The sequence below is a fragment of the Alexandromys fortis genome, unplaced genomic scaffold (genome assembly GCF_014885135.2).
Source record: "Alexandromys fortis isolate MF-2015 unplaced genomic scaffold, M_Fortis_MF-2015_v1.1 scaffold_173, whole genome shotgun sequence".
Taxonomy (NCBI): Eukaryota; Metazoa; Chordata; class Mammalia; order Rodentia; family Cricetidae; genus Alexandromys; species Alexandromys fortis.
This window is the reverse complement of record NW_026068051.1, coordinates 737,357-758,525: the sequence shown is the minus strand read 5'-3', so window position 1 is coordinate 758,525 and position 21,169 is coordinate 737,357. Positions and strand designations below refer to the sequence as shown.

At 39.7% G+C, this 21,169-nt stretch overlaps 1 protein-coding gene and 1 long non-coding RNA gene across 6 annotated transcripts in view; one reads left to right on the top strand and one right to left on the bottom strand.

The window, feature by feature from the left end:
- Window positions 1–21,169, bottom strand: part of Vmp1 (vacuole membrane protein 1) — a 93,162-nt gene that overhangs the window by 59,581 nt on the left and 12,412 nt on the right. The window contains exons 4-6 of the mRNA XM_050119558.1: window positions 20,937–21,027; window positions 20,240–20,350; window positions 3,783–3,950 (exon numbers count right to left, since the gene is read on the bottom strand). Coding sequence (XP_049975515.1) covers window positions 3,783–3,950; window positions 20,240–20,350; window positions 20,937–21,027 — 370 coding nt within the window. The remainder of the gene's footprint in view (window positions 1–3,782; window positions 3,951–20,239; window positions 20,351–20,936; window positions 21,028–21,169) is intronic.
- LOC126486991 (uncharacterized) lies at window positions 523–20,233 on the top strand. Of its 5 annotated transcripts, none has more exons than XR_007588246.1 (5): window positions 523–813; window positions 3,333–3,411; window positions 3,578–3,700; window positions 4,422–4,610; window positions 20,057–20,233. It is a non-coding gene; the product is annotated as an uncharacterized lncRNA (long non-coding RNA). The 5 variants fall into 5 exon arrangements; XR_007588244.1 differs by having other exon boundaries at window positions 3,545–3,700; XR_007588248.1 differs by lacking the exon at window positions 20,057–20,233 and adding an exon at window positions 12,740–14,117 and having other exon boundaries at window positions 3,545–3,700.

Sequence of the window (21,169 nt, the reverse complement as noted above, 5' to 3'; positions counted from 1 at the left end):
TATGCCACTGAATTATATGGTTAAAATAGGAAACTTTGTCATGTATATATCCTAAAATGTGAACCTTTTTAAGAGACGGTATGCATGTTACCGCTGCTCTGGTAACAGCAACCTCACTCCCACCTCCTCTCATTGCATTATCCACAGATCTCAAGTGAACTCAGATGAGTGCAGATTCCACTACTACACCATAAAATTCTTCATAGAACCTATCACAGTTTCTGCTTATACAAAAACCTCCAGCCCCAATGGGGTGGTGGTGGCACACACCTTTAATCCCAGCATTCGGAGGCAGAAACGGACAGATCTCTGTGAGTTTAAGGCCAGCCTGGTCTACAAGAGCTAGTTCCAGGACAGGCTCCAAAGCTGTTTTTGAAAACCCTGTCTTGAACACAAAAAACAAACAAACAAACCCTTTCGCCTTTAAATGTTCAGTATCTGTGGAATTCATGAATGAAATTTAAGAAGGCTTGAACTGGTATAAACACACAAATTATAGTTCAAAAAGTGACCATGCTACTACAAATGACCTCTCACCCATGCTCCTGTATGTAACACTAATAAAACTCCCTCCCTCCCAAATGGGGATGTGAAAGGGGACCTAGCTGGGGGGGCGGGGCAGAAAGATTGATGGGAAAGGGATAATGTTCTTGTACGTGGTAAAGATTTGTCACTCATATTGGCTTAATAAAACACAGGCCAGCAGCCAGACAGGAAGTATAAGTGGGGTGACCAGAAAAAGAGAATTCTGGGAAGAGTCAGTCATCAGCCAGACGCAGAGGAAGCAAGAGGAGAATGTCTCTCTGTGAAAAGGTACCAAGCCATGTGGCCAAATATAGACAAAAATTATGGGTTAATTTAAATTGTAAGAGCTAGTTAATAATAAGCCTGAGCTAATAGGTTAAACAGTTTATAATTAATATAAGCTTCTGGATTTCTTTGGGACTGAATGGCAGTGGGAACAGGTGGGACAAAAACTTTTGTCTACAGGAGAGGTAATGTGGAGGGGAAAGATGTAATTGAAATATATTAGATAAATGTATGAAAATGTCATGATGAAACCCTACTATGTCTATACACTAATAAATACATTAAAAGAAGAATACTGATGGGGCAGGGTTATAGCTCAGTGGAAGAGTACTTACTTACCTAGCATGCATGAGGTTGATACTGTGTTTAGCACCCCACCACTCCCTACTTCAAATGCTACTATATTTTTGACATCTAAAGGCCTATAAGGGGGGCTGGAGAGATAGCTCAGTGGTTAAGAGCATTGCCTGCTCTTCCAAAGGTCCTGAGTTCAATTCCTAGCAACTACATGGTGGCTCACAACCATCTCTAATGAGGTCTGGTGCCCTCTTTTGGCCCGCAGGCATATACACAGACAGAATATTGTATACATAATAAATAAATAAAATTTTTTTTTTTAAAAAAGGCCTAGAAGGCAAGGATTTGGCCCTAGATAGAGACTATTAGGAGGAGGTGGAACCTTGAAGAAGTGATTACTGCTGGAAGGCTTTAGCTCACTCTAGTCTCTTTTGGTTTGATTCTCATATGCCATGAAGTGAGCAGCATGCTCCCACTTCATATGACCAAGGTGGAAGTGAGGTAATAATTGTAAATGACATAAATGATAATGGCTTTGTTGATTTAACGTACTCATGATAGTGAAGTCAGGTTTTCTCTGTCTGTTCTTCTTCTTTTTTTTTTTTTTTTTTTTTCCGAGACAGGGCTTCTCTGTGGTTTTGGAGCCTGTCCTGGAATTGAACTAGCTCTTGTAGACCAGTCTGGCCTTGAACTCACAGAGTTCCTCTGCCTCCTAAGTGCTGGGATTAAAGGTATGCACCACCACTGCCCAGCTGGTAAACTCTTTTCTAACATGTTCCAAATGCCTTCTGTTATTCTAATAATAATTTTCATAATAATCTCCTCAAATCTATAAAACATACAACTAGCATAATGAATCTGTATCTAGTGTTTATAAAAGAGCAACAGGAAACACGACAGCTCTTCCTGCCTTTCACAACAGACTTAACAAACAGCATTTCCTTTAGAGTTCCTTCAAAGCACAACATGATTGCTGGGCTGAGGATGCAGGTTAGCGGAAGAACACTTGCTTTTAGCAAGCACCAGGCTCAGTGTTCGATCTGTAGAACCACCAGTGGGAAAAGGCACCAACATGTGACTTTTAAAACTATCTCTTCTACAGCTGGACAAAAGGTTTAGTGGTTAAGAGCATGTGCTTCTTTCCTAGAGGATCTGGGTTCAATTCCCAGAACCTACATGGTGACTTACAACTTCAGTTCTGGGGTTCTAATGCTCTCGTTTAAACTCCACTGGTACCAGGTACACAAATGGTTATACATGATACATGCAGGAAAAATACTTATACACATAAACATATACATACACCCCAGAACCAAAAAACTTGCTTCTAAGTTATGGTGCCAACTCCTGCTTTAATGAATTAGAAATTTAATTTATTTCTTTTGTTTGTTTGTTTTCTTGAGACAGGGTTTCTCTGTGTGAGAGCCCTAGCTGTCCTGGAACCAGCCTTGTAGACCAGGCTGGCCTCAAACTCAGAGACCCACTTGCCTGTGCCACCCAAGTTCTGAGATTAAAAGTAAAATTAGAACCTTCATCTGGTGATGGATGGAGATAGAGACAGAGACCCACACTGGAGCACTGGACTGAGCTCCCAAGGTCCCAATGAGGAGCAGATGGAGGGAGAACACGAGCAAGGATGTCAGGACCACAGGGGGGTGCACCCACCCACTGAGACAGTGGGGGCTGATCTATTGGGAGCTCACCAAGGCCAGCTGGACTGTGACTGAAAAAGCATGGGATAAAACCGGACTCTCTGATTATGGCGTACAATGAGGTCTGTTGAGAAGCCAAGGTCAATGGCATGGGGTTTTGATCCTACTTCATGTTCCGGCTTGGTGGGAGCCTAGCCAGTTTGGATGTTCACCTTCCTAGACATGGACGGAGTGGGGAGGACCTTGGACTTTCCACAGGGCAGGGAACCATGACTGCTCTTTGGATCAGAGAGGGAGGGGGAGAGGAGTGGGGGGAGGGGGAGAAGAGTGGGGGACGGGGAGGGAAATGGGAGGCTGGGAGGAGGCGGAAACTTTTTTTTTCTTATTCTCAATAAAAAAAAAAGAATTTTTAAAAACTTTATTTGCTTACGTATATGTGTGTGTGCTTATGTATGCACACCCATATGCTCATTCGTTCATGCTTGTGTGTCCGTGCAAACGGATGCCATGGTATGGGCGTGGAGGTCAGAGGTAGAGGACAATGTATGGCAGTGGCTCTCTCTTCTACCACAGAGGTTCCAGGGACTAAACTCAAGACATGGGCTGGGCAGCAGACACCTCTGCCCAGTGAACAATCTCACTGACTCCTGAGGTAAAATCTGTATCTGATCTTTCCTACATGCTTTTATTTCCTAAGAACCTTTGAGGAAAAGAAAAGTTAAGGGAATATAAACATAATGAACCAAAGAATTAAAAAATTTTTTTTTTTTGTTTCTGCAATCTAGTTTGACTGGGAACTTACAATTTTTCTGCTTAAGCTTCCAAAGCACCAAGATTACAGGCACAGGACACCATGTGCAGCCTTGTCACTACTGAAGGAGTCTTTTGCCTTGGAAGTATGCAGCAAGTGGCCTCACAAATTCTTCATTGACTAGGCACATGTGAGTCATATTCTTAAAAGGTTTGACATAGCATCAAGATGGCGAGATTAGTTTTAGTCAAATATGAAAACGCAGATCTTACCCACATGCAGGCCTCAATTCTAACTTTTGAGATGATACTCCATAAAGAAACAGTTCCTTCAGTGCCTTCTTCAACTGGACAGATAATCTGGTCAGGATAGGGTGGCTCAGGGAAATTAACTGAATTGCATTCATAAGCAGCTAATGTAACTGAAGCGATATGTGGGCCCTAGAAAACAAATATAAGAAACCTTTGATGAGAAATACTAATAAAAAAGGAATTTTGATGCATGCTATTTCAACATCACATTAATCACTATGAAATACAAGGAAATCAGTGCTTTCAGAGAACAAGATTCTGCATAAACACACATTCTAAGATGCAGTTAGTAATTGGGTAAAAGAATCTCTCCCAACCCAGCTCTAGGCAACCTATCTAATTTTTCACTTGATTTATATATTATTTATCGAGAATTACTTGTCAGAAGGTAATCCCTGTAATAAAACTTTTCTTTTACACAAAATTTGAGAATACCTATCCTTTCCAGTCAGTTCCTAAAAAAGATGAAACATGTAACCACTTATCAATAAGTTGTACTTTTATTAAAAGAATTTTCCTACAGCAACTTTTGTGACATTTTGCTTTTATTTTGAAGTATTACAAATTATTAAACATAAATTATACTATATTTATATTTAGATATACGGTGATTCTTAACTGCACAGGATGAGTCATTTGTATGAAAAGCAACTACAGAGGGCTGGAGAGATGGCTCAGGAGCTGAAAGTGGACACTGACCACTCCTGCAGACGACCTGACTTCGGCTCCTGGGCTCACAAACACCTCTAACTCCAGCTCTGGTGGATCTGATGCCCTGTCCAGTCTTCGGTAGGTACTTGCATGCCTATGTGCACGTGCACATGAGCACACACATGCACATACACACAATTACAAATAAAATAATTTAGAAAATCAACTGCAGGATTGGTAAAAAGAGGGGGCTGATGAGATAGCTCATGAATGTACTTGTTGTGCAGACCCAACTAAGTCCTTTGACTTGGTCGTTGTCTCTCTCTTCCTTCCTCCCTCTCTCACACACACATTAATAATAAATAAAATAAATATAAGAATTGGCAAAACTGTAAATTCCCACATGTCCTAAGCATAGATTGGTGGTTGTCTGTTAGTATATAATATATAGTAGCCATTATCTGTTAAAAGAAAAATACTTTTATTATTATTATTATTTTTGTTTTGTTTTTTTCGAGACAGGGTTTCTCTGTAGCTTTGGTGCCTGTCCCGGAACTAGCTCTTGTAGACCAGGTTGGCCTCGAACTCCCAGAGATCCGCCTGCCTCTGCCTCCCGAGTGCTGGGATTAAAGGCGTGCGCCACCACCGCCCGGCTGAAAAATACTTTTATTGAACAGGATTATATACATATGACATTTTGATATTGACCATATTGTGTGACTATTTCTGAATGTGACGGTTTCTAGCAAAGATTTTTCCACTGACTTTTCATAAGTGATTCAGACCTAAAAAAGGTAATCATTATGTATTAAAGCCCTTTAAGGTCAGAGAATAAATGAATTTGTGGTTTAAAAAGTCAGCTATATAAGATGTACTGACGAAAATGAAGCATTTCAGGGGCTGACAAAATGGTTCAGAGGGTAAAGACACTTGTCATCAATTCTGATGTCTTGCGCTCCACTGCCAGAATCTACACGCTAGAAGGAAAGTGACACCTACTAGTTGTCTGCAATATCCGAGTGCACACGGACAGTCGTAAACAAACTAAAGTTCTTAAGAAAAAATAAATTATCATAGAAGTCCTACTTATTACAAGGATAACAAATTGTTTACTTATTTAAGAATTACATACACACACACACACACACACACACACACACACACACACACACACACGAGTATATTGCCTGCATGCACCGGTATGTGTTTGGTGCATGAGAAGGCCAGAAGAGGGAGACGGATCCCCTGGAACTGAGGTTAAGGATGGTCGTGAGGTACCATGTGGGTGCTGTCAAACACATCTGGGTCCTCTGCAAAAGTAGCAAGTGCTGCTAACCGCTAAGTCATTCTCCAGCCTCCAAGATTTATTTCTATTACTTTTAATTATTCGTACTTGTGTGTGAGTATCAGCACATGAATGCAGGTGCCCAGAGAGGCCAGAGGCATGGGATTGTGTGCGTGGAACCAAACTCTGGAAGCACAGCAAACATTCTCAAATACCTCTCCAACTACTCCTTTCATGTTTACTTACTTGTTTGTTTTTTATGCTTTGGTTTTTAAGAAAGATGTTTAAAAATCTACTTGACATTTTTACTTTTTAGTCTTTTCTTCTTTTTCTTGGATTTTAATTCTTGGAAATTCTTATATAACAATATCCAAAATTTAAAATGTTGATGGTTTTAAAGACAATATATATTTTTGTTTGTTTTTTTTTTTAAAGACAGTGTATCTCACTATGTAGCCCTGGCTAACCTCAAAATCACAGATACACTTACCTGCCTCTGTCTCCCAAGTGCTGGGATTAAAGGCCTGTGCCACCACCTATGGCTAAAAAAGAATATTTTTATTTTGCCCCTCTCTTTTAAAGATTTATTTATTCTTTGGCAATTTCAGATATGAATACAATATTTAGATTATATCAACATCCCAAAAGTCCTCTTAGGTACCCTCAACTAGGTTTTTAAAAATCATGCTTAACCATGAAAACAAAAACTTGGTTTTTTTTTTAAACATTATATGTAGAAAATAGATTCTATAGTCGGAAGAAAAAGGATCATTTTCTAATCCTATCAAAAAGAAAACAAACATAACAAAATTTTGAATTAAAAGTTTAGATACTCTTAACTCATCTAGCAAATCCACTATAAAAACAGTAACTACAATCAGGCATAGAGCTTGCACCCTGAATTCTAGGGCAGCCCAGGATACATAGTGAGATTTAGTTTCAGAAACAGATATTTTTTTTTTTGTTTTTGTTTTTTTGACACAGGGTTTCTCTGTGTAGTCCTGGCTGTACTGGAACCGACTCTGTAGACCAGGCTGGTCTTGAGCTCACAGAGATGTGCCTGCCTCAGCCTCCTGAGTGCTGGGATTAAAGGCATGTACAACAATTGCCCAGTCAAAAACAACACTTATAACATGAGAAATCATGAGAGACACATGATGGCAGTAATTAAAAAGGAAGAAAATGAAAGAGGTGACTGTTCTTTTTCCTTTGGCTACATATACAGCTGGACTTTTTTTTTTTTTAAGGGGGTGGTGGGCGAGTGTAAATCAGAAAATAAGGCACTAATGGTTTTTAAGTGGTCCAGCTTCCCAACACTTGGGAGCCAGAGGCAGGCGGATCTTTGTGAGTTTGAGGTCAACATGGTCTATAAGAGCTAGTTCCAGGACAGGCTCAGAAAACTACAGAGAAACCCTGTCTCAAAAAAGAAAAAAAAAAAAAAAAAAAAAAAAAAAAAAGAGTAAATTCTCACCAATTTCAGACTTTTCCCTAAAGGTGACTGTTCCAGGCTGAGGGTATACAAAGCTGCTAAAGGCCTGCCTAGAAGGCACAAGGCCCTGGGCTCCATCTCTACCATGGAGCAGGTGTGGTGACTCACAGAACTGCAATCCAGCACTCAGGTGTAGGACAAAGGACAAGAGGTTTGTTTATTCCCAGTTACCTAGCAAGCTCTGCAACAACCTAGCCAGGCACAGTCTACCTAAGAAGTTTTGGACCAGCTGGGGTCACACAGTGAGACCCTCTTTGTTCATTCATTCAACAGTGGTTCATATTTCCCATAGCCATTCTATTAAGTCATTATTACTCAGCTTAGAGGCAGATGTGGTGGTTTCCAGACAAAATGAAAGCTACAGCTTGGCTAACAACTCTATCCTCTCCTTTGTTCATTTTCACAGGTCTTTTGTAGCCTACACCTCGACATTTTAGTTTAGACGGCATTTACTGAGAGGAAACCTTACTCTTCTCAACTTTATACTTAATCGTTGCTAACATAACTAACAGGAATGAAGTTTACAACAAACAAGCAAGAACAAATGTGTTTTGAATAAAATTCTTCAGAAAATTACATATATTCAAGACACTCATGCTCTCTTTATAGAGCTGGGACTGAACTTGGGGTCTCACTCACGCGATGCAGGCGCTTTATTACTCATCCTTCTAGAATCCCTGGACCCCAAACCATCTTTTAAGCATAATTTTTAAAAAGTTCAGCAGACATTGAGGTAGGGGAAACTGTGGTCTGTATGTAAAATAAATTTAAAAAAATATTTAAAAAAGTGCAAGCCTCACCAATGTATTACATGAAAGTCATAATTTAGCTATATGAAAGTAATAAGTGAGCCAAGCTAGAAATTATAGCACAAAAAACTAGAATCGAAAACTGAACTAAACCCCTAAACCCTTCCCTTCCCAGGGTTTTTCTTTTTTCCGAGACAGGGTTTCTCTGTGTTCTTTGTGCTGTCCTGGAATTAGCTCTGTAGACCAGGCTGGCCTCGAACTCACAGAGATCCGCCTGCCTCTGCCTCCTGAGTGCTGGGAGGGTTTCTCTGTGTTCTTTGTGCTGTCCTGGAATTAGCTCTGTAGACCAGGCTGGCCTCGAACTCACAGAGATCCGCCTGCCTCTGCCTCCTGAGTGCTGGGAGGGTTTCTCTGTGTTCTTTGTGCTGTCCTGGAATTAGCTCTGTAGACCAGGCTGGCCTCGAACTCACAGAGATCCGCCTGCCTCTGCCTCCTGAGTGCTGGGATTAGAGGTGTGCGCCACCACCACCCAGCTCTCCCCATGGTGTTTTATCATAGCAAGAGAAACCCTAACTAAGATACCCACCTTTCATTAATCGATAGGGTAAGTAGAATAAAAATTCAGATGGACACAGGAGATTTGAACAACAAAGATGATATAGCAAGGTCAGTATAGGAAATAGTTTTAGGGAAAAGTGGCAAAAAAATTTTAAGGTTTTATTTTGTTTTTACCAAATTCAGCATAATCTTTATAATCCAACAAGAAAGTTTAGCTATAGCGGGGCGATGGTGGCGCACGCCTTTAATCCCAGCACTCGGGAGGCAGAGGCAGGCGGATCTCTGTGAGTTCGAGACCAGCCTGGTCTACAGAGCTAGTTCCAGGACAGGCTCCAAAGCCACAGAGAAACCCTGTCTCGAAAAAACCAAAAAAAAAAAAAAAAGAAAGTTTAGCTATTTGTGACACTGGACATCTGGATTTGCTTCATTTTGAAATTCCATATGTAGTCTCATAAATTATATTTATTACACAGTATTTCCCAAAGTTTGATTAATGGAATAATTCTGCTTTGGTCAGGATAATACACTTAGAGGCACTTGCTCAGGCAAGTCCCTTGGGGTGAGAATACACCAAACTTAGATAGGAAGGTAGGATTTCTAACAGGAAATATTTCTTTGTGAAAAAAGATATTTCAGCCAGGCAGTGATGGCGCACGCACGCCTTTAATCCCAGTGCTTAGGAGGCAGAGGCAGGCAGATCTCTTTGAGTTCAAGGCCAGCCTGGTCTCCAGAGTTCAGGTCTTCCAGAACTGTTTCACTGAGGAAACCCTGTCTTAGGTATTTGAAGTTGTTTTTGCAGCTATAGCTCAGGCTGACCTCAAACGACAGATTCTCCTGCCTCGGCCTCTCAACTTCTAAGATTATAGGCATGTGCCACAGACTCAATTCTTTTTACACAAATTTTAAAAAGCTACATTCCTACAATTTATATTCTTTCCAGAGTAAAGTACAAAGAAAAAACTTACAACTTAGACAATTCTGTGGGGTCTTTATACTCTGGCTTTAGTAATAGTTAGGCACTGTTCTAAATTAAATTCAAAAAAGAAATTTAAGCCTTCATTTTTGTTATTTAGAGACAAGTTTTCATTGTGCAGCCTGTATTCACTAGTGAGATTAGGATGGGTTCCACCACATACTAAAGAATAAAAACCTAGGGGCTGGAGAGATGGCTCAGTGGTTAAGAGCATTGCCTGCTCTTCCAAAGGTCCTGAGTTCAATTCCCAGCAACCACATGGTGGCTCACAACCATCTATAATGAGGTCTGGTGCCCTCTTCTGGCCTGAACGCATACACACAGACATAATATTGTATACTAAATAAATAAATATTAAAAAAACCTAATAATAATAATAATAGTTTAAATTTTTAAAAATTCCATGTATAATGGAGTGGGGCCAGAGGAAACCTGTGCGTGGTGCTTTGCGCCCACCATGTGGTCCTGAGGATGAAACTCAGATTGTCAGGCTTGGTGGTATAGTACACCTTTACCAGCTGAGACACTGAGATGGCTCAAAAATCACTTCTTTACAAGTGATTTTTTCTTTACAAGTGATTATTTCTAAGATCATGTCAAACAGAGCTACTGTAATCTGGTGGTAAAAAGAAAATTTAAGTTATGCTTTGCTATCTATGAAATATCTATAAAAGTCCAGAAAAAGACCTTTTGGTGTCACAACACAAATTATGTTTTTCACAAGGAGGCATGAATATATTCATACTTCAATAAGTTAAAAATGCTCTAATTATAAAATTATGAAATAGTATGTGTATTTCTACTTTATTTCAAACAAACAAACAAACTTCCATTTTCTGGGTTTTGAAACTTCTGAGTTCTTTGTATGGACAGCAGAGCAGGTCATAACTTACTACAATCACACCCCTCCTTTAGTGTGGAAGGCCATATTCTTACCAAGTTTCATTAAACAGAATATGTAACCCTGGAAACCACGGAGAGCTGGAGATACCTTTGTGTTTACTTTTAGGGCTGGCTATCTTTTAAAAAATGAAATTTAAAATGGTTTTCCTAGTTAACTAGGAGCTAATTTAGTCAAGCTTCTTTGTACGATTGTGTGTGTGTGTGCGTGTGTGTGAAAGTACTCCTAAGAAGACAAGCTTACACTCAAGGTGGCTGTCTTAAAACTGATAAAACATTCCTAAAGAGTGGCGTCGCTCCATAACATCTGTGAAGTCAATCATAGCTGAATCTATCATCTACATACAGAAGTTAAGTGAGATCCCAAAGGCAAAATTTCTAATTAGTCTGTCTGGAAAACTCAGGGCAAAGGTAATAAAATTGAGTCCTGTGCTGATTCACTGGGAAAACATGTGTCTGCCTCACTGGTTCACCAAAGAACAAAAGGACGGCGCTGGCCCGGACTCTGCTTCATCAGGGGTATCTGGGAGATAAGTAAGTGCAAGAAGATGATAAATGGTTGTCTGGATGACGTGCAGCCTTTTCTTTCTTTTTTGAAGTTCAACTTTTAGGGCCTTAGAAGCCCTTTCTACACAGGAACTCTACTCCCCCAAAGGTGAAAACTATTCATTGCTTTTCTTATCACCATCTATTCAGTCAGAAAACAACTTAAAGTTACGATTGCTCTGCAGCAAGGAATTCCTGTTTAGAACACAGAACTAATTTCTTTTTTTGTTTGTTTGTTTTTTGTTTGAGACAGGGTTTCTCTATAGCTTTGGTGCCTATCCTGGAACTAGCTCTTGTAGACCAGGCTGGCCTCAAACTCACAGGGATCCTTCTGCCTCTGCCTCCCTAGTGCTGGGATTAAAGGTGTGCGCCACCACCGCCCAGGCAGAACTAATTTCAAGTAGACGCCAAAAACTGACCTGCTCTTTTTTTCTTTTTTAATTTTATTTGTTTGGGTGTTTTGTCTGCATGCATGCTTGTGCCCAGAGAGGTCAGAAGAGGGTTTCAGCTCTCGTGGGGCTGGGATTACAGGGCATTGAGAGCTAGCTGCCATGTGGGTGCTAAGCCTCTGGAAGAACAGTTAGTGCTCTTAACCACTGAGTCATCTCTCCAGTCCCCAGACCCATTCTGATTCTTTTGGTCAAGTTTCAAGCCAGACCCCAGGTCCCTATAAAATCAGTATGGTATCTCTAAACACAATGAACTAGGCATTAGTTAACGTGAGTGCCAGGTCTTTATATATGTTAGTAATTTAACAAGGTATAATTAGAATTCTGTCTTATCTTCCTAATATAACAAAATGTTTAAAAAATGTAACAATGGTTGTGCTACCTAGGACAACAATATATAATTATATTTTAAAAGTATAAGTACATAGTTGCTAGCTAAAACAAAAGAAGTGTACACTATATTATTAGCTCATACACCTTTTGGAAGCCTTTTGATTGTAACGGATTAGTACATATAAAGGCAGATTCATGTAACACAGTAGCCTCTTCCTTATCGCAGCAGACAGCAGGGTCAGTCTCATTAAACCAAATAACTTAAAATTGGTTTTAAAGGTTTACAAATAATTGGATAGCATTAATTATAGTATGATGTTTTAGTATATTTATACATTATATATTGATAAACTCAAGATTTTTAACACATACATCACCTCACATTTGTCATTAAGCCTGAGAGGGCTGACATGGTGACACACGCCTTTAATCCTAGCATCAGAGAGCAGCCTGGTGAGCTCCAGGCCAGTCAGAGGTAAATACTGAGACCCTTTTTCAAAACAAATAAACAAACAAACAGGTAAATAACAAAAGAAAGTAACAACAAAAACTTAACTGTTTTGTTTCTCTTGTTGAGGTGCTGGGGTTTGAGCTCAGGCTCTCTAGCATACTAGTTACATGCTAGCAACATACTCTGTTGCTGAGCTTCATCCCTCTTCTCAGCAAGTTTTGATCATAAGTTGGCTTAAGTATTCAGAATAAATGAACTACATATTTATGTAGAGCTATTAAAAAAAGACAGTGCAAGCTGTTTAATAACCTACTCTTTTAAGTACACAGTTATAAATAATGGCTTAAGAGCGGGAAGCTATCCAGTCTGCACAAACCCCTATGTCCTAGAGACCTTGGTTTCCGCCTTTGATGTGGTGATGCTATGAGAATTAATACATGAGTCATTCCTTGGGGGAAAGACAGGGAGAAGAGCTATCGTGCCCTCGTTCATCAAACAAAGGAAAATAGCTTTTTTTTTTTTTTTTCTAAAAAGGGGCTGCTGATCTTCCAGGAAGAGTTCTGACTCAAGAGTGTTCACGACTAGTCACCATACCTATAGAAGTCAGTATTAAGTGACCCCAGAATCCAATGTGGGAGAATTTCTTCCTTATCTGTATTGAAGAATAAGCAGGCGACCAAGCTCTATAGTAATCACCAGAAGCAAAAATGAAAGTGAAGAAGAGAGCTAACGGTTTAGTTTTGAGAGAACTACCTGTCAGGGTATTAACAAAAGAGCATCCACTAAATTAAACTACGTCCCCACTTGGTTTTACTCCATATCAGTGATTTTTCCCAAATACTGATTTTTAGCAATAAGGAATCAAGAGTCATAGGACGGTGGTGACACATGCCTTTAATTCCTGCACTCGGGAGGCTGAGACAGGTGGATCTTTGTGAGTTCGAGACCAGCCTGATCTAAAAGAGCTAGTTCCAGGACAGGCTCTAAAGCTACAGAGAAGCCCTGTTTTGAACACCCCGCCCACCCAAAAGGCATTAAGAGTCAAAAGGCTCCAGACACATATGTACCTAAGGAAACACAGCTTTAAAGGAGCCAAGGCTACTGGTAGGCACTGCCACTGAAGAAAATACAGAGCCATCCACAGCGATGTCTATACAAGAGAAAACAACAGGCCAGACTTTTAGTACTTTAGAAATTGTACTAAAACGTACAATTTCTGCCCCATTTTAAAATAAAACCGCCCAAACTTAAACATAAACAGGTGTCTAGTAGCAAATCTTTCACATCTTTTTAAATTTAATTTCTACCAGAGTTACAGGCTTTTGTTGAAATGATGATATTAAGACTATGTCTCTTAAGTAGACCTTCTCAAAGGATAGCATCTAATGATTATGATTTTTAATAAAAGTTGGGTCAATTTTATAATATACCCCATCCTTCCACACTGCGTTTAGAAGGGAGAATGCTAATGCTTCAGGCACATAGAATTTTTCCTACTTTGATCCCCAAATGTTAAAAAAGGCCAGGAGTGAAGTGTGTTAAAGAGCACTGTCTGTAAAGCCAGCGACCCTTCAGGTAAGGATCCATGTCTCACAGGCAGTGTGCAGAACTGGGCTGCGTAAAGTCTTTCTGCAGGAAACTGTGCCACCTAGTGTCAAAAACTGTCCATACATCACACAAGATGAGATTAAATTTTAGCCAGTGGAATTATTTCTTTTTTGCTGTTGCTGAGATAGGGGCTCATGTAGGTTAGTGTACTCTAGAACTTCTCATGTAGCTGAGGGGCCTCCAATGTGCTGAGATTATAGGCATGTGCCACCATACTCAGTTTTCTTATTTAAATATAAGACTTTATAAATCCTTAACAGCACACAATAGACTATATAATCACCTTCTTGTCTGATTTTTTTTTTTTTTTGGTTTTTCGAGACAGGGTTTCTCTGTGGTTTTGGAGCCTGTCCTGGAACTAGCTCTTGTAGACCAGGCTGGTCTCGAACTCACAGAGATCCGCCTGCCTCTGCTGGGATTAAAGGCGTGCGCCACCACCGCCCGGCTCTTGTATGATAATTTAATTAATATAATTTACCTATATATGAAGGAGTGTGTTTGAGCTTAAAAGAGTGGCTGGACTGGACAAAAGAAATTCTAAGGAAATAAGTCAGATTACTGGAACTTAAACTGCTTTCCACATGTGAGCTCTTAGAATTTGAAAGTTCACAGGAGTCTGTTCTTGGTTGGGCACTTCTCTCTAAATTTTCTATTTTTCTCCCCCTTGCCAGGACAGGGTTTCTCTGTATAGTCTTGGCTGGCCTTGAACTCAAGTGACTTGTTCACCTCTGCCTCCAGAGTGCCAGGATTAAAGGCACGCACCATCACTAAACATGCATTTATTTTTATTTTTAGAGACAAAGATTCATTAAGCAGCCAAGGCTGTTAAAAATAGCTAAGGGCTGGGAGCTGGAGAGATGGCTCAGTGGTTAAGAACACTGGCTGCTCTTCCAGAGGACCCAGGTTCAATTCCTGGTACCCACATGGCAGCTCACAATTGTCTGTAACTCCAGTTCCAGGGATCTGATGCCCTTACACAAACATGAAGGCAAAACACCAATGCACATAAAATAAAATATGTATTTAAAAAAAAGAATAGGTCAGGGTGGACTATGGATGTAGTTAGTAGTAGATCATTTGTAGTAGTAGATCATTTCAAGGCCATTGGTTTGATCCCTAGTACTTCTAAGGGAAAAGAACTGCTAAAGCACAAAAATTGAAAATGATTGCCTGCTTTAAAAAATAAGTTGAGAAGCCAGAGATTGCTTAGTGTTGGGAAAAGCACCTGCTGCATAAGCCTGAAAACTTGAGTTTAGTTCACTGAATCTGTGTAAAAAGCCAAAGACAGCGGTGAGCACCCTGGTGAATGGAAGGTGAAGGTGGAGAAAGAAGAATTTGCAGCAAAGCCACAGAAACAACAAAACCTGGCATCATAGCCAGCTGTGGTGGCTCATGCCTTTAGTCCAAGTACTTGGGAAGCAGAGGCAGATAGATGAATCTCTGTGAGTTCGAGGCCAGCCTGGTCTACAAAGTGAGTTCCAGGACAGCCAGAGCTAAACAGAGAAATTCTGTCTCAAAAAAACAAAAAGCAAACCAAACCAAAATAGAACAAGAGTAATAATAAAAACAAAAATTAAAAAAAAAAACCCTGCCTCAAAATAAGGTGAAATGAGAGAACCGAGTGCTGAAAAGTTGTCCTCTGACCTTTCCACATGCACTGTGTGACATGCAAAACCCTTAGCGGTCTCCAGTATTTCTCCTTTTCTTTTATTTTTTTTAAATATTTATTTATTTATTATGTACACAATATTCTGTCTGTGTGTATGCCTGCAGGCCAGAAGACGGCACCAGACCCCATTACAGATGGTTGTGAGCCACCATGTGGTTGCTGGGAATTGAACTCAGGACCTTTGGAAGAGCAGGCAATGCTCTTAACCTCTGAGCTATCTCTCCAGCCCTATTTCTCCTTTTCTTATACTCTCTCTTTAAAAATCAAAAGCCAAAACCCTGCAGCATAGTGATATTAATTAACATAGCTGCAATAATTTTTCATGTACTAGATATCATGCTGGAAAAGAAACATGTTGAACCATCATATGAGACAAATACCATCACTATTGGAGTAGACGTTCCAACGCAGCTATTTGCCTGTGTTTCTCATAATCAGAATTCTGCATACTCTTGACTATTAATGGATGGAAATCCAGATGATGTGGTATACACCTATAATCCCAGTATTTGGGAAGCTGTGATAGGAAGGTGAGTTGTGAGTTCAAGACCAGCCCAGAATATATATACACACACATACATATATGTATGTATGTATGTATGTATGTATGTATGTATGTATGTATATATATCTGTGGAAACTAATTCATATGTATAAATATGCAAATCAATGGAAAAAAGGCTAGCTGATAATTACTATGTTGAGGACTGTGGAAAACTACTAGGAAAAATTAACATTTTTAACTCTCATGCATTCACTGACCCTTTTAAAAAGCTGTTTAGATTTATTCTGTATGTATTTGTGTCTTGCTTGCATGCATGTCTATAACATGTGCTTGCCCGGTAGTCTGGCCAGAAGAGGCACTGGATTCCCTGGAATTAGCCTTACACACAGCCCCATCCACTAGTCTTATGTAAGCAAAATGTATAGACATGAATATAGAAAAACAACAAATCATGTCTCCAAGCTAAGAGAGTCACTTGATGGCTTGGGCTTTGGGTAAGGTTGTTCTATTGGCAAATATACAATATATGACTGTGTTAGTGACGCCACCTAATGGCGACCATATCGATGGACTCAGACAAAAACTTCTAGAAGAATAGTTTTCTTCTCTTTTTAAAAAGATCTTAAGATTTATTTTATTTTACATGGATAGATGTTTTTTATGTGTATGAGAGACCAACACCTGTGGAAGCCAGCAGAGGGCATTCTACTCCCTGGAACTGGAATTATGGATGGTTGTGAGCCACCATGTAACCCAGGCCCTCTGCAAGCGCACAAGTGATCTTAACTGCTGCGCCATTTCCCCAGGCCCCTAGAAGAATGATTTCAAAACACTTATGGACAACAGTCTTCGGAGCATGTGACGATTGTGGGCTTTTCTCACCAGGAAAAGAAAAACAAAACAAAACAAAATAACAGCTTATCCTCCTAGACACACAAAATACGGTGTTTAGGAAATTAGTAAGCTAAATCACTGGTGATAAAATAAAGAGAACGAGCGACCTAACCTAGTGCTCCTACTAAGCACAGAGCCACACTGAGGATGCGCATCTGCTTTCCCTTAATGACCCTCTGTTTTGTGACCACTTACATAAACAGCAACAGTGCTTAAAGAATGATGACAGTTCCAATACACCCCAATTTCAAGTAAAAACCTTTCAATTAAAATTAAAATAAGAAAATCATTCATTAACTGAAAAATATGACTTTTTAGTCTTTTAAGTGACCATTTAGTATAAATTTGATCATAATTAACAAAGTATAACCCCCAAAAGGCAACTTTCACTGTGGAAAACAGTGGATATGAAGTACAAAGCATTTTCATATTACTTTCAAGCCATGACCTTTAGTAGATGGGATTATGACAAAGAATGAATTTAATCTTCAGTCTTTAAAACTGCATTCTTAATCACTTATTTTACTACAAAGTCTGCACAGAAGGCTACTTTCCTACCACAGTTGCTTGGCCTCTAGACTAAGGGTTTTATGAGTGTAAGATAGAGGAGTCTACTTCACCAGCACAAAAGATAGGACACGGAACGCCAATGTCATCACTTCTAGGTGAGGCCTAAGTAAAGGCTCATAAAAGAAAGGTATGTAATCAGGACCTTCCCAAACACAATTAAATTCCATAGATAAAATAAAATAAATAGGCCCAGCGTGGTGGTGACTGTCTTTAAGGTGGAGGCAGGATAATTTCTGTGGGTTCAAGGTCAGCCTAGTCTATGCCTGAGTTCCCGGACAGTCAGGACTACACAGTTAGACCCTATCTCCAAAAACAAAAAGAAACAACCAAACAAACAAACAAACAAAAAAAAAAACCAAAAACCAAACAAACAACAAATGGAAATTCTTTTTTTTTTTTGTATTTTTTTAAAGACTTATTTATTTATTATGTATACAACATTCTGCCTTGATGTATGCCTGCAAGCCAGAGGAGGGTGCTAGATCTCAGTACAGATGGTTGTGAGCCACCAAGTGGTTGCTGGGAATTGAACTCAGGCAGGACCTCTGAAAGAGCAGCCAGTGCTCTTAACCTCTGAGCCATCTCTCCAGCCCTCTTTTGTATTTTTGAGACAGATTTCTCTGGAGCCTGTCCCAGAACCAGGCTGGCCTCAAACTCACAGAGATCCGCCTGCCTCTGCCTCCTTAGTGCTGGGATTAAAGGCGTGTGTCACCACTGCCCTGCTCAAATGAAGATTTTTAAGGATTTTTAGAAGGCTCAGAGGACCTTGTGATCACAGACAAGCACTAAAGAAACTAGGAATGTTAAACATGCAGACAAAGATTACAACCTGTTTTCAGAGTAGAGGTGGTTAACAGTCTGGTGACCTTTGCACTGCATGGCCCAGGCCACACCAGATCCTCCCCCAGACCCTTATCATAAGATTGTTTTCCCCAATCAATCTATAGCACCTATCTTTATGGCAGATGTCACATGTACTTTACATAGTTTCAACATGGGATTGAAATAATTATTACCAGGAATATTATTTCAACAAATTGTGCTGTGCTTAAATATGCCTAAAAGAAGTTTGAATGAACACCAGCTATTAAGTTGTGTTAAACAAAACTGCCTTATCTCATATGGATGGACATTGTTGGCCATGGTGGTCACAGAGACTCCCTGCAATTAAGGATAAAAGTCTTTTACAACTCAGAAAGGAAATAGCAAATTAAAAAATCTGCCCAGCAGTGGTGAGTTCCACGATAGCCAAGGCTATAAAAGACACCTTGTCTTGAAAAACCAACCACCCAACCACCAAACTTGATAAAACGAGGGGCTGGGAAGATGGCTCAGTGGTTAAGAGCAAGTGATGTTCTTGCAGAGGACCCAGGTTCAGTTCTTAATATCCACACGATAGCTCACAATCATGTGTAACTCAGTTCCTCCACAGGCACCAGACATACACATGCAGCCAAAACACTAATATACATTAAAAATTAAAGCTGAGGTAATTCTAACCATATTCCATTAAACTGGCATACTGATAAAGGGTAGAAGTGCTGAAAACAAAGATTTTACTTTTCTTTTACATTAATTCTGTAGTAAACTTCATGGTTACTTTTTTTTTTTTTTTTAAATCCTTGAGGGACACCGTGGGTGCTGGGAACCGAACTCTCATATTTTTGGTTGTGAGCCTAGCCTTTAATGGCTGAGCCATCCCTCCAGGCCACTGTTACTTTATTATTATTATTATGTGGGTCTGTGTGAATGGGTCTGTGTGAGCTATGGCACATGTGTGGAGGTCAGAGAGTAACTTGAGGGAAGAGTCAAAGTTCTCTCTTTCAACCATCTGGTCTAGGGAAGAACTCAGGTTCTCAGGCTTGAAATGAGCCATCTGGGTGGCTTTGTATGTTTGCATGCTTCTAGATCTTTTCCCAAATTACCTAGATCAGAGGAGATGAAACAATAATGCCCTCATATAAAGACATTTTACAATTTATTCATGTTTTTAATGCATATATAATAAGAAATAAATTTCCTTGCTTCAAATTTACTTTTTAAATAAAATCTAGGCAGCTGGACATGGTGGTATATACCTTTAATCCCAGCAGAGGCAGATGAAGGCAGATCTCTTTGAGTTTGAGGCCAGCCTGGTCTACAGAGTGAGTTCCAGGGCTACACAGAAAAACAAAGAAATAAAGAAATGGGTATGTCTTTGGAGGGTGTGTGTGCATGAGTGCTATGGTGCCCATACAGAGATCAGAGGAAAAATTCAGGTATTGATCCTCAAATTTCACTTTGTTTGAGACAAAGTCTATCATTTTCTAATGCACACTAGCTGGCCCATGAACTTCTGGGAATTCTCCTGCCTCTATCCCTACTGCCCCACAGAAACACTGAGATCACAATACTACCCCATCTAGCTTTTCATGCAGTCTGGGGATTCAAACTCAGGTTTTTACCCACTGAATTATCTCCCCAGATTTATATGAAAATAACAATTATATAGGTGAAATAACTATTACTTCAAAATCTAAAACTGAAAGTTTTCTGGTTGAACTAACTTAAGCAAACAACCTTATCTGCTTAACTGTTTCCCCCCTTTTCTCTTTTAATTTTTCAGCTCCAAAGGAACCGCAGAGTGTGACAAGCAGCTGAATTTCAGGTACTGGTTTTAGGATCACAACACTTACCAAACACTGAAGGAATTGCATAGATTTTAGGACTGCAGCTTCTGAAGAGAAAGCACCAATAAAGACAGAAGAATCTCCTTTGTTCTTGCTCATTGAAAGAAAGTCATTCTTACCAGATAAAGCAGAAAGGTGTGCAATCCCGTTCCAAGCCCAACCGAGGACAGAATCCCCAAGCCTATCCAGTAGGCATACAACAGAAACTGCTTCTCTATCCGCTGCACATACTGGAAAGAAAAGGGACAGGAGATAAACCCGAACACTCTGCCCAGAAACACGCTACAGTAACCACCACCCACTGACCAGTCAGCTCAACAAAGCTTGGAGGAGCTGAAAAACATTAAGACAAAGAATTCCTTGATGAGGTCTCACACTGTTTAGTGTACTATAGCAGAGAGGAAACAAATCAAAACGCACCAAACCAAACCAAACCAAAATCCCAAGTCATTCAAGCAGAGTAAGCTGACATAAGGGAAAAACAAAAAACAAACTATATATTAAGGTAATCTTTTTTTTTTTTTGTAAAAAAAAAATTTGTAAAGTTAGGATTCATACTGTTTTGACTGAATACTTTAAATCTTTTAAAGCAAAGAGGAATCCTTAATATTAAAATAATGTTGAACAGGTATGAAACAGTGCTTGGGTATTTTTAGTGTATGGAATAAGATGTTAAGATACCAAGTCATCAGATAAAATTAAAGATACAAAAGTTTATTTATAAGTATAGAGGGCATAAATTCTAATGAAACTTATATTAATCCCACTCTGAAATGTCATGTGATCACAGGAGCAGAGAATTACTTGGTATCTTACCTGTTGGTGGGCTCCTTCCACATAATACGTAGCTATAAGCACAGCAAGCAGCAGTAAAGAAGTCAACACAATGCTTTGACGATGCCATAACCTTAAAAACAAATAAAAACATCTCACATTAATCTTGCAATTTGCAGAAACAGCCTTTGGGATGTAAAAAGGAATCAGCCAAGGTACATGGGCCCAGAAGCCGACTTACCACCCAGCCTTACCACAGCCCTCCCTGTGCCCAA